At 43.5% G+C, this 13,357-nt stretch overlaps 1 protein-coding gene across 4 annotated transcripts in view; it reads left to right on the top strand.

Moving 5' to 3' along the window:
* fam193a (family with sequence similarity 193 member A) overlaps positions 1-13,357 on the top strand; it is a 240,300-nt gene that overhangs the window by 151,809 nt on the left and 75,134 nt on the right. For all 4 annotated transcript variants that reach the window (XM_073047939.1, XM_073047938.1, XM_073047941.1 and 1 more), the window contains exons 5-7: positions 733-900; positions 2,991-3,219; positions 3,794-3,918. In XM_073047939.1, coding sequence (XP_072904040.1) covers positions 733-900; positions 2,991-3,219; positions 3,794-3,918 — 522 coding nt within the window. The remainder of the gene's footprint in view (positions 1-732; positions 901-2,990; positions 3,220-3,793; positions 3,919-13,357) is intronic.

The raw sequence follows: 13,357 nt of genomic DNA, 5'->3' as shown, positions 1-13,357 counted from the left end.
TATTCCTATTTCTTATGTTTGATTCCTTTCTTTTTACTCCCCCTTCACAGCAAATTTTTTTTTCCCTTTCCACTTTTTTAAATCTTTAAGTTACATTAACACCTCAGCTGCATGTTCTCTATATTCAAAGGGCTAAACAGCCTTGTAGCAGATGATTTTCCCCAATTACCTTCCAACTTGGTGAACCAGTTATCTCAGTGTGGGAGTCAGAAGTGCTGCAGTTAAGGACTTGTAGAAGGATCTTATTTTGTTCTGCATCTATTCTGCCGTCAAGTTGGCTCTGGCGAGTACTTGCTGGAGTTTGGAAGAATGAGGGAGGGGTGAGGAATTTCATTGAAACCTATTGAATAATAATGAATGGGCTGAGAGAAAGTGGTCATAGCGAGCATGTTTCCAATAATGACAGAGCCTAGGACCAGAGGGCACAGCTTCAAAGTAGAGGGACATCCATTCAGAATAGAGACGAAGGATTTCTTTAGCCATAGGTGGTGAATCTTGTGGATTAATTGCTACAGACAGCAATGGAGTCCAAGTCATTGGGTATAGTTAAAGCAGAAGTTGGTAGGTTCTTGATTCGTCAGGGTGGCAAAGTTAGTGGGGATAAGGCAGGATAATGGGGTTAAGTGGATATTAAATCAGCCATGATGGAATGATGGAGCAGACTTAATGGACCAAATGGCCTATTTCTGCTCCTGTGTCTTGTGGTCTAAGATGCACTTGATTTTTTTACAGAGAAATATCAGCAGAGAATGAACGGGAATCTCAGCAGCTTCAGCATTATTGGTCGGAGGTACGTTATATGGTTCGATGTATCTATCGGCAAGCTGGAACGCCGCTGGCTGATGATCAGGACCAGACACTGGTTCCAGATAAGGAGGGAATGAAAGAATTAGTAGACAGGTAAGTACTTCTCAATTCTAATTCATCAAATGCTTAATTTGGGAAATTTTGTGGCAAACTTGGTGGCATTTGTGCAGCACCTGGAGTTAGTAATATTGAACAAATTAATCTGTTGTACATCTTCACGAGTTTGGTATCAATCATGTATCTTTTAAATGCAGGTAGGAAAAAACTTTTATCCCTCATGTACCAAATTTCACAATTTTAATTCAAATATGAGTGTTTTTGTGTTTTTATATCAATCCCTCTCACACTAGGTTCTGCCAATGGATGTCTTTTACTGCTACTCATTAGTGAGCTCTATTTTGAATGGGTAGCTGTATTAAATCTCATGTGCTAACACTTAATTCAGCAAAATCGTTACGCAAAATGCTACTTTATGTGCAACTGGAGCTACCTTACTTCTGAACTAAATCCATCTGAATGTAACTCTGGATTACATTAACTCTGGTCTGTTCAAAGTGCATTTAATATCAAGAAGGTATAAATTATTCAACCCTGAGATTTGTTTGCTTACAAGCAGTCGCAAAGCAAGGAACCTGAAAGAACCCAGTTTAAAAAAAATTAGACCAGCCACCCCCCCCCCCCCCCCCCCGTGCCCACAGAGAAAGAGGAGGAAAAAAAACACATCAAATCATATAAGCAGTGGAAGCAAGCAACCACAGCAGCATTCCCAACCAAATTGAGTCTTCAGATCCAAGTCCCTGGAATAGGCCCGGGTATTGGTTTTCAGTTAATCAATTTAGTGGGACAAATCGCTGCAAGGTTCGCAGACATGAAGCACAGTTTCACAGGCTAACTTAGCATTGCAGAGAGAGAAGCCCCAGATTATTTGGGCCAGCATTTAATTGTCTGAACCTTGCACCAGGATCCAGGACCCGCTGAGATTTTGCTGTTGAAAGAGCTGTTCTTGACCTCTCCAAATCGTCTTGGAGACCCAAGCGATCTAACCATATATAACCGTATAACAATTACAGCACGGAAACAGGCCATCTCAGTCCTTCTAGTCTGTGCCGAACGCTTACTCTCACCTAATCCCACTGACCCGCACTCAGCCCATAACCCTCCATTCCTTTCCTGTCCATATACCTATCCAATTTTGCTTTAATTGATAATACCAAACCTGCCTCTACCACTTCTACTGGAAGCTCATTCCAACCTTGCCCGACTTTCGACACCCTGCCTTTCCAGTCCATATGGGCTGGTATTTAGATTGCCCAAATTGAGGATTGTACCTCGCATTAGGACCCTGGCCTCAAACACGCCAGCCATCTGTTCGCTTCAGACGTGGATTTCGCTGCTGAAGAAGTTGCTCTTGACACCCCCACCCCCCAGATTTGGCTTGGCGTTGAGAATGATCCATCCTTATACCCAGGTTAAGTTCAGTGTTCCGAATTGTTCACTCCAGCCAGCACGGCTCCAATTCCAAATGTGTTGATTTTGCAGCGCACCAGCAGGGCGCATGCTGCAAATTCGCTTTGCCTTTGCTTGCTTCCTTTGCTTTCAAACTACCACTTAGCTGTTGCACATCTTCAGTAGCACCATCTTAACCGGAAGTACAATGTCTAAGTAAATAGCACTTTATTTCCAGAGTTCCCTACGTTACTGGAGTTGGCTTAATGATTTGTATGCAAAAGACCAAATGTAATTTTTAAATGTTTAAAAAAAAGTTGACTTGTAATATAAGATAAGTTTAGATAAATCTGGTTGCTTATTCATGAGGAGAGACCTGATTGGGTGTTTTTTTTTAAATTGAGAGGCATCGGTAAATGATCAGAATCTCTTCCCCAGGGTAGATGAATGTGAGAATGAGCTTTTAAGGTTATAGGAGTAAGTTTCAAGGTGATGTGAAGGGAAAGTTGTTCTTTTATGCAGAGAGTGGTATACACTCTGTGGTGCTGGAATGGGTTACTGGGACAGTAGTGGAAGCAGCCTGTTTGGTGGCGTTTGCATGGAGAGACTAGGATGATACACAGGAGGAGGAGATTAGGTACAAATTGGCATCGAGTGGCACAACATCATGGGCTGAATGGCCTGTGTCATCCAGTGCTTTATGTTCTGCTTATATGCACTTATTTTCTTGGCCTTAGGTTATGTGAGCGTGATCCCTACCAGCTATACCAACGTTTGGAGCAACAGGCTAGGGAGTATGTTCTGGAAATGAAGGTACGCTTGCTTCGACATCTGTCATTGGGATCCAAGGTCACAACTGTGGTGCAGGGCCCACCACAGGCTCATCAGTTCATCTCACTCCTGTTGGAGGAATACAGTGCACTCTGTCAAGCTGCTCGCACAATCAGCACCTTCCTCATCACGCTGGTAAGTTGCAGAGTCACGGCATTGTCGTCAAAAATATATCTACAATTATTGACAGACTAGGAAAGGTTGGCTGGTCAGATAAATGTGCTGCTGATGGTGTGAATGTTATGAGAATTACATTCCTGCTCCACAGTGACCAAGTAGCAGTTTAATGGGGAAAGCACAGTACGTAATGGTTAGTGCAATGCTATTAACAACGTCAGCAACCCAGGTCCCATTGCTGTCTGTAAGGAGTATGTAGGTTCTCCCGTGATCGCATGGGTTTCCTCCCACATTTCAAAGACATATAGGTTAATTTGTCACCTGGGTGTAATTGGATGGCATGGGCTCACTGAGCCAGAAAGGCCTGTTACCGTGTCTCTAAATAAAAAATTAAAAGTATTTTAAACCTGCTACTGGCAGAACTGAAGCTTTTTGAGCCCTTTTGGATTTTGGATACACCCCTTGTCAATAGAACTGAACTTGAGCCTTCTTCCCAAAGGCTAGTGTTTAAATCCCTGTACGATCAAATCCGCTGCACTTTGAAAACAACTTTCACAGTAATTCTGGATGTCGTCTTTGTTTTCTTTGACAGGAAAGTGAACATTTGAAGAAATTCCAAGTGACATGGGAACTTCATAATAAGCACCTATTTGAAAACTTGGTGTTCTCTGAGTCACTTCTGCAAAGTAGTCTACCGTCACTAGTAGCACAACTTCGGTAAGCTTTCCTTTGCTGGCTTCGAATATGATTATTTTGTATTGTTACAAACCCCGTAACTGGGTCACTTACCAGCAAAGATAGAGAGGTCCGTTGAAGTCTGATGGTACTATTTTTTAACAGTATTTATTGATAAAAATACACAAAAATAATATCAATGCAAACATACAGATAATATACGTCGTCAATACTAAATCTGAAAGTGCGGGTATAATAATAATCAATAAGAAATAGCTCTATCATTGTCTAGGGGATAATGTATTGTCCGATGGAAATATAAAAGTCACTCAGTTCATTCAAGCTGCAGCTTTTGAGTTGGAGAGAAAGACGGGATAAAACTTGCCCATTCCTTTTATGATGTCAATCCTTCGAGAGTCGTTGGGAGTTGATTTCCCCGTTGTTAGCTAAAAACCGTTCTGCCGTGTTACAGGGCCCACCGATTCCGGGGCAAACGGAAAAGGACGCACGTGGCCTTCCACTGGTTTTTGCTATTACGGGATCATTAGCGTTTCTCCTGGTGCGTCTAAAGGGGTTGTTCCCCAGACCCTCTTTTATCCTTACTCACGGGGTCTCAGATGTCAATCAGGTTGGGATGATGCAATCCCTCAACCAGCCCACTCTGGTCATTCCCTGAGGGCTTCAATGAATAGTACAGTACTCAATACACAATTCCGTCTCCAAGAGACAATAGCCGTTATCAATAGTTCCGCCTTGCTGAGGCCAGGACACACATTCCAAACCCTTGTGGATTCTGCGTGTCTCTCTCTCATTTCCTGGGTCCCAGACCCGAATTAATAGCGATCTTGCGATTCTCAAAAAGGAGGGGGCTACTTTGTACCCTTCGGCCCCTCAGAGTTGTGGCACGTTCGTAACACCCTCTTCCTTCAAAGCGTTTTTACCATCGGTAAAAACGAAGTAATACAGAGTCTTACAGGATTTTAGAATCTAACACAATACAAAAAAGTTTTTTTTCTGCAGAGTAATACAGTTAAACATTCAATTCTGCATCTAAACAGTTAACGATTACATTGGCACTTCCTTTAATATCTTAACATCTTGTACCTTACTAAAGTCTTGCAGCATCAGACTTCAATTTAATAACCACCTATTTTCATTCCTTTCCTTCAGCAAACAAAAACTAAAGAGTTGTGATCTTAGCCTACGTGTATACTACAAAAGTTCATGCAAATACTAATCTTTACGTTACTTTCAAATTTAACAGTCAATCTTCCATGGGGGTTGTCTTTATTATTCACATGCTTTGTCGAAATCCCTTAAAACCGGATCCTGCTATTTAAAAATGGCAGCCCGTCAACCCTCACCCCTTTTCCAGTTAACTCCCACGTGGTGAGCTTGTGCACCATGATGAAATAGGCTTTCGCCCGCTCCTTTCATAGGAGTTATTTTATCAACAATGTGTTCCAAACTTAGACCATTTTCCGAATTTCCACACAATTCTTTAAGTTTAAGCAAGTTGCTAGTTTTCTGTTCAGGACCCTTCATGCTATTAGTTCTCAATTTAAGATCTGAAAGATAGATAGATACTTTATTCATCCCCATGGGGAAATTCAACTTTTTTCCAATGTCCCATACACTTGTTGTAGCAAAACTAATTACATACAATACTTAACTCAGTAAAAAAAAATATGATATGCATCTAAATCACCATCTCAAAAAGCATTAATAATAGCTTTAAAAAGTTCTTAAGTCCTGGCGGTAGAATTGTAAAGCCTAATGGCATTGGGGAGTATTGACCTCTTCATCCTGTCTGAGGAGCATTGCATCGATAGTAACCTGTCGCTGAAACTGCTTCTCTGTCTCTGGATGGTGCTATGTAGAGGATGTTCAGAGTTATCCATAATTGACCGTAGCCTACTCAGCGCCCTTCGCTCAGCTACCGATGTTAAACTCTCCAGTACTTTGCCCACGACAGAGCCCGCCTTCCTTACCAGCTTATTAAGACGTGAGGCGTCCCTCTTCTTAATGCTTCCTCCCCAACACGCCACCACAAAGAAGAGGGCGCTCTCCACAAATGACCTATAGAACATCTTCAGCATCTCACTACAGACATTGAATGACGCCAACCTTCTTAGGAAGTACATTCGACTCTGTGCCTTCCTGCACAAGGCATCTGTGTTGGCAGTCCAGTCTAGCTTCTCGTCTAACTGTACTCCCAGATACTTGTAGGTCTTAACCTGCTCCACACATTCTCCATTAATGATCACTGGCTCCATATGAGGCCTAGATCTCCTAAAGTCCACCACCATCTCCTTGGTCTTGGTGATATTGAGACGCAGGTAGTTTGAGTTGCACCATATCACAAAGTCCTGTATCAGTTTCCTATACTCCTCCTCCTGTCCATTCCTGACACACCCCACTATGGCCGTGTCATCAGCGAAAAACAGCATTTCGAATTCTGCTTTTTCACACCACACTCTTGAATAACAATAGCGTGTGGGGCACCTTTACATTCCAACTCAACCTGTAATTGATTCGCAGGCACCGCGTTAACAAGCCATGGTCTCTGTAGCCTGGTTGCTGCTTCTGACATCAATCCAGACTTTAAAATTTCTTCATTCAATTTAGGAACTACACTTTTCCCTTTTCCTTCAATATTAAAATTCACATCACCACCTTTTATCTCCTCACTAACTTTTAACACACCTTCGAACACAAACAACTAGGAATTCTCGTTCCCCACTATTACCAAGGTTAACCCTTTCTTCACTGAACCAAGTCCATCTGACCCACAAGGACTGCATTCCTTTTCCACTGAATCAGATACCTCAGACTTTTTCTGAGCTCCATTACTAGGTTCAGTACCATGTGCATCCACATCTTGAACACACTCAAACGGGACATTTGCCTCTTCCAGGCTTTCAATACCCGTACCCTTTGCAAATTCTAAATTCCCCTGATCCTCCCAACTACTCTCTGGGCAACTCCCTTCCAGAGTAAACTCAACCCCGCGGGCTGAAACAACCTCATCTGCCAACCCAGCAGACTTCTTCAAGGTAATGGCATCCTTTTCATCTAGGACTGCCCTCATTTCATTATCGGGAACACCTTTAGAATTTTCAACTTCTTCAAACAGTTCTGCCAAACCAGACAGATCATCCATGTCCAACTCTGGACCTTTCAACAGCCTTATCTGTTTCTCATCGTTACTTCGGGCCTCTATAAATTTTCTCCTGGCTAAGGGCAGGACTACCTCCTCTCCCTTACTCTCTTTCACTTTACTATTCTCAGTTTTTCCACCCTCTAAACCCTCTTGGTACAGGGTTGGTAAAAACGTCTCGGCCAAATCTATACTGGCCGGATTTAAACTGCTTTCTGTCTCAGCTGCCTTTCTCAACATGCTGCGAGTGATCGCGCATGCGGGATAGATCTTGGAATCTAGGGGCGGGACCTCAACACTCACAGGCTGACTCGTCAGCTTCATTGCTGACCAAACCTCACCACCGGCTAAATCGTTACCCAGAAGGACATCCACGTCAGTTCTCGGGAATTCTGATCGCACCCCTATTTCAACTGGTCCAGATACCAGATCACAATTCAGAATGATCCTATGCAAGGGCACCACTTCGGTCCCTTTTCCTATTCCTCTCAAAGCTACCATTCCCGTCTTGCGACCAAAATCCAGTACCTTACTGCTAATCAGTGACAGTTCAGCTCCCATGTCTCTCCAGATCCGCACTAGAACTGGTGTGTCTCCCTCTCTCACAGAATCGGTTCCTTTTGAAATACATTTCTCAGACCCTTCTCGTACTCTGTCTACCTGGGGCTCTCTCGTCGATTTCCTGATCACCGCAACCCATCCTATAGGGACTGCTGCTTTCCATTTTCCTGTCTCCTTCCTCGGAGCAAGGCACTTAGATGCAATATGACCCACCTTTCCACAATTAAAACAGGTCAAGCCAGGAACTCTCCTTCTCTTTCTCAGCTGCTTCCAGCTGTTTTAACTGAATTTCATGCTCCCTTTGTTTCTCAGCTCTGTCCTGCTCTAACTCCTTTAGCTGGAGCTCATGCTCCCTCTTCCTCTGTTCCGCATCCAACCTCAATTTCGCCAACTCTAACTGAGCCGTCCCACTAACTGGTACCCTTTCAGGGATATTTTCCAATACCTCAGCAGAAAACACATTCTTCACAATATAATACTGAGTTATGGCCCTCCGCACCTCCCGCTTTTTCATCGACAACCTCACCTCTGCGAGGTTTAGTCCTTTAGCAATATTTATCAATTCTGACTTTGTGGCCGCCTCTAGCGCCTCCAGAGTCGGGTTTTCTATAAATTCACCCACGTCCATCTTTGCTGGTTTCCCGTCTGGCTACCCGCACAACCAGATCCAAGTTTGGACTTACAAGCCCGATTCACTGGCCCTCCAATTTGGTATCAAATTTCGAGACGAGATCCCAAGTTGTTATGAACCCCGTAACTGGGTCACTTACCAGCAAAGATAGAGAGGTCCGATGAAGTCTGATGGTACTATTTTTTAAACAGTATTTATTGATAAAAATACACAAAAATAATATCAATGCAAACATACAGATAATATACGTCGTCAATACTAAATCTGAAAGTGCGGGTATAATAATAATCAATAAGAAATAGCTCTATCGTTGTCTAGGGGATAATGTATTGTCCGATGGAAATATAAAAGTCACTCAGTTCATGCAGGCTTCAGCCTTTGGGGACCGCTGGGTTTTCAATTGTTGGAGGGAGAGAGAGAGAGAGATCTTAGAAACTTGCCAGCTTTTCCTTTTTATGATGTTGATCCTTTGAAATTTCGTTGGTGGCCTCTTCTTTAGCTAAGCCGTTCTTCCATGGTAAGGCCACAATCCCAGGCAACGGGAAAGGACGCACGCGAGCCCTCCACCGGCTGTCGCTATTAAACGCTGTCACGGAATTTCTAGCGCTTCTCCTGGTGCGTCTAAAGGGGTTGTTCCCCAGACCCTCTTTTATCCTTACTCACAGGGTCTCAGATGTCAATCAGGTCGGGATGATGCAATCCCTCAACCAGCCCACTCTGGTCATTCCCTGAGGGCTTCAATGAATAGTACAGTATTCAATACACAATTCCGTCTCCAAGAGACAATAGCCGTTATCAATGGTTCTGCCTTGCTGAGGCCAGGACACACATTCCAAACCCTTGTGGATTCTGCGTTTCTCTCTCTCATTTCCTGGGTCCCAAACCCGAATTAATAGCGATCTTGCGATTCTCAAAAAGGAGGGGGCTACTTTGTACCCTTCGGCCCCTCAGAGTTGTGGCACATTCGTAACAGTATATAGATTACTTTGTTCTGCTGTATATTTTCATATAGATTACTTTGTTCTCTATTATATTCAACAAATATTTGCCCTTAATTCACTCTTAAATATTCAACATAATTCCTTGAAAGTGGCACCACAATTAGACAAAGAGAGCTTTTGGCATATTGGATTTCATTAGTCGGTATTGAGCTGAGGATTTGGGATATTATGTTGAAATTGCACAAGACTTTGGTAAGGGAAAATTTGGAGTATTACCTGCAGTTCTGGTCACCTACCTACAGAAGAGATTTCAATAAGATTGAAAGAGTGCAGAGAAAATTTACAAGTATATTGACGGAACTTGAGGACCTGAGTTTTGAAAGGTAGGTAAAGGTAAAAGCTAGAAGTTTATTCTATGGAGCATAGGAGGATGAGGGGAGATTTGATAGAGGTATACAAAATTATGAGGGGTATAGATGAGTGCAAGCAGCTTTTTATAGGTTGTGAAAGGTGAGGCACTTAGAGGAAAATGAGGAGGTACTACATTCAAAGGGTGGTGCAAGTGTGGAATAAGCTGTCAGCGATGTGATGGATATGGGTTCTATTGCAACATTTAAGGGAGGGGTATGGAGGTCCAGGTGCGTGTCAGTAGGATTAAGCAGATTCACAGTTTGGTACAGCCTAAATGGACTGAAAGGCCTGTTTCTGTGCTGTAGTATTCAATGACTCTATTTGTGTCAGGCACCATTTTTATTATTTGTTTCTATGTGTTTTCTTTCTTCTTTCTTCTTTCTGTGTGTTTCTATCGTCTTAATTGGGCTTTGTTCCAGGGAAGGTGGGATCTGTTCCGACGGGACGGTTTACACCTGAACTGGAGCGGTACTAACATTCTTGCAGGAAAGTTTGCTAGTGCTTCTCAGGGGTGGGGGGGGGGGGGGTTTAAACTAAATTTGCAGGGGGTGGGGATCCAGAATGTGAGAGAGGATAGCGAGATGAAGAATAAAGGACAGGTGGGGACTACACGGTTCCGGAATGTTAAGTGTGTAATAGAGAAAGGTGAGGCGGAACAAGTGATAAGGAGGACACATGTACAGAGGGATGATCTGACGGAACATGGAGTTAAATGTGCAGAAAGAATAAGTAAATTTGGGAAGGACAACAAAATTCAAGGAGCGTATAGCCCGATGGGAGTTCGGGGAGCTGGGTTAAGCACAATAGGCAGCGATTTAAACAGAGAGGAGAAATGGGCTAAAAATTCTATATCTGAATGTACGAAGTGTCAGAAATAAGGCGGATGAGCTTGAAGCTCAGGTGCGAATGGGTAACTATGATGTTGGGATAACAGACACATGGCTACAGGGAGATCAGACCTGGGAAATGAATGTACAAGGGTATACGTGCTATCGTAGGGACAGAAATGTGGGCAGAAGGGGTGGGGTGGCCCTGTTGGTGAGGAATTGTACAGGAATTGGTGAGGAACTGGGCTTGTACACGCTGGAATTAAGGAGATTGAGAGGGGATCTGATTGAAACATATAAGATTATTAAGGGATTGGACAAGATAGAGGCAGGAAATATGTTCCAGATGCTGGGAGAGTCCAGTACCAGAGGGCATGGTTTGAGAATAAGGGGTAGGTCATTTAGGACAGAGTTAAGGAAAAACTTCTTCTCCCAGAGAGTTGTGGGGGTCTGGAATGCACTGCCTCGGAAGGTAGTGGAGGCCAATTCTCTGGATGCTTTCAAGAAGGAGCTAGATAGGTATCTTATGGATAGGGGAATCAAGGCATATGGGGACAAGGCAGGAACCGGGTATTGATAGTAATTGATCAGCCATGATCTCAAAATGGCGGTGCAGGCTCGAAGGGCCGAAAGGTCTACTTCTGCACCTATTGTCTATTGAATGAGATTCAGTCCTTTGCAAGGGGGGACATAGGATCAGGAGAAGTAGAGTCTGTGTGGATAGAACTAAGGAACAGTAAGGGCAAAAAGACCCTAATGGGTGTTGTCTACAGGCCACCAAACAGTAGCATGGATATTGGGTGCAAGTTGAATAGGGAGTTAACATTGGCATGTGGCAAAGGTAATGTCGCAGTAGTTATGGGGGATTTCAACATGCAGGTGAACTGGGAGAATCAGGTTGGTGCTGGACCCCAGGATAGGGAGTTTGTAGAGTGCCTACGGGATGCATTCTTGGAACAGCGTGAACGAGAGCCGACCAGGGACAAGGCTATTCTGGATTTAGTGTTGTGTAATGAACAGGATTTGATAAGCGATCTTGAAGTAAAGGAGCCATTAGGAGGTAGTGATCATAATATGATGAGTTTTTATCTGCAATTTGAGAAGGATAAGGGCAGCTCGGAGGTGTCAGTGTTGCAGTTGAACAAAGGAGACTATGGAGCCATGAGGGAGGAGCTGGCCAAAGTTAACTGGACAGATATCCTAGCAGAAAAGACAGTGGAACAGCAATGGCAGGTATTCTTGGGAATAATGCACAAGGTGCAAAATCAGTTCATCCCCCGGAGAAGGAAGGATTCAAAGGGGGGAAACGGGCCACAGTGGTTGACAAAGGTGGTCAGAGATTGCATAGCATTAAAAAAAAAGGAAGCATGACAGAGCTAAGGTGAGTGGGAGAACAGATGATTGGGAAATTTTTAAGGAACAACAGAACTTAACTAAAAAGGCAATACGGGGAGAAAAAATGAGGTACGAATGCAAGCTAGCCAGGAATATAAAGGAGGATAGCAAAAGCTTTTTTAGGTATGTGAAGAGAAAGAAGATAGTTAAGAACAATGTTGGGCCCTTGAAGAATGAATTGGGTGAAATTGTTATGGGAAACAGAAATGGCAGAAGAATTTAACAAGTACTTTAGATCTGTCTTCACTAGGGAAGACACAAGCAATCTCCCAGATGTATGGATGGGCCAAGGACATAGGGTAACAGAGGAAATGAAACAGATTGATATTAGGAAGGAAACGGTGATGAGTAGACTGATGGGACTGAAGGCTGACAAATCCCCAGGTCCAGATGGTCTGCATCCTAGGGTACTAAAGTAGGTGGCTCTGGAAATTGCGGAGGCATTGGTAATCATTTTCCAATGTTCCTTAGATTCAGGATCAGTTCCTGAGGATTGGAGAATGGCTAATATTATCCCACTTTTTAAGAAAGGAGGGAGGGAGAAAACAGAGAACTATCGTCCTGTCAGCCTAACATCAGTAGTGAGGAAGATGCTAGAGTCCATTATTAAAGATGAAATAGTGGCATATCTAGATAGCAGTGATAGGATTGGGCTGAGCCAGCATGGATTAACCAAGGGCAAATCATGCTTGACTAATCTATTGGAGTTTTTCGAGGATGTAACCAGGAAGTTAGACAAGGGAGATCCAGTGGATGTAGTGTACCTCGATTTTCAGAAGGCATTTGATAAGGTCCCACATAGGAGATTGGTGGGTAAAATCAGAGCTCATGGCATTGGGGGGAAGATATTGACATGGAGAGAAAACTGGTTGGGAGATAGAAAGCAAAGGGTAACGGTGAATGGGTGTTTCTCGGAATGACAGGTGGTGACTAGTGGGGTGCCACAGGGTTCGGTATTGGGACCATAGCTGTTTACGATTTACATCAACGATTTAGATGAAGGCATTGAGAATAACATCAGCAAGTTTGCTGATGATACTAAGCTGGGTGGCAGTGTGACATGTGATGAGGATGTTAGGAGAATTCCGGGTGACTTGGATAGGCTGAGTGAGTGGGCAGATACTTGGCAGATGACGTTTAATGTGAATAAGTGTGAGGTTATCCACTTTGGGAGTAAGAACAGGAAGGCAGATTATTATCTGAGCGGTGTAGAGTTAGGTAAGGGAGAAATACAAAGAGAACTAGGAGTCCTTGTTCATCAGTCACTGAAGGTGAATGAGCAAGTGCAGCAGGCAGTGAAGAAGGCTAATGGAATGTTGGCCTTTATTACAAAGGGAATTGAGTACAAGAGCAAGGAAATCCTCTTGCATTTGTACAGGGCCCTGGTGAGACCACACCTGGAGTATTGTGTACAGTTTTGGTCTCCAGGGTTAAGGAAGGACATCCCGGCTGTAGAGGAAGTGCAGCGTAGATTCACAAGGTTAATTGCTGGGATGTCTGGACTATCTTACGCAGAGAGGTTAGAGAGACTGGGCTTGTACACGCTGGAATTAAG

This window comes from Hemitrygon akajei, chromosome 6, assembly GCF_048418815.1.
Source record: "Hemitrygon akajei chromosome 6, sHemAka1.3, whole genome shotgun sequence".
Taxonomy (NCBI): domain Eukaryota; kingdom Metazoa; phylum Chordata; class Chondrichthyes; order Myliobatiformes; family Dasyatidae; genus Hemitrygon; species Hemitrygon akajei.
The sequence above is the reverse complement of the archived record's forward strand: the minus strand, read 5'-3'. Positions and strand labels throughout refer to the sequence as shown.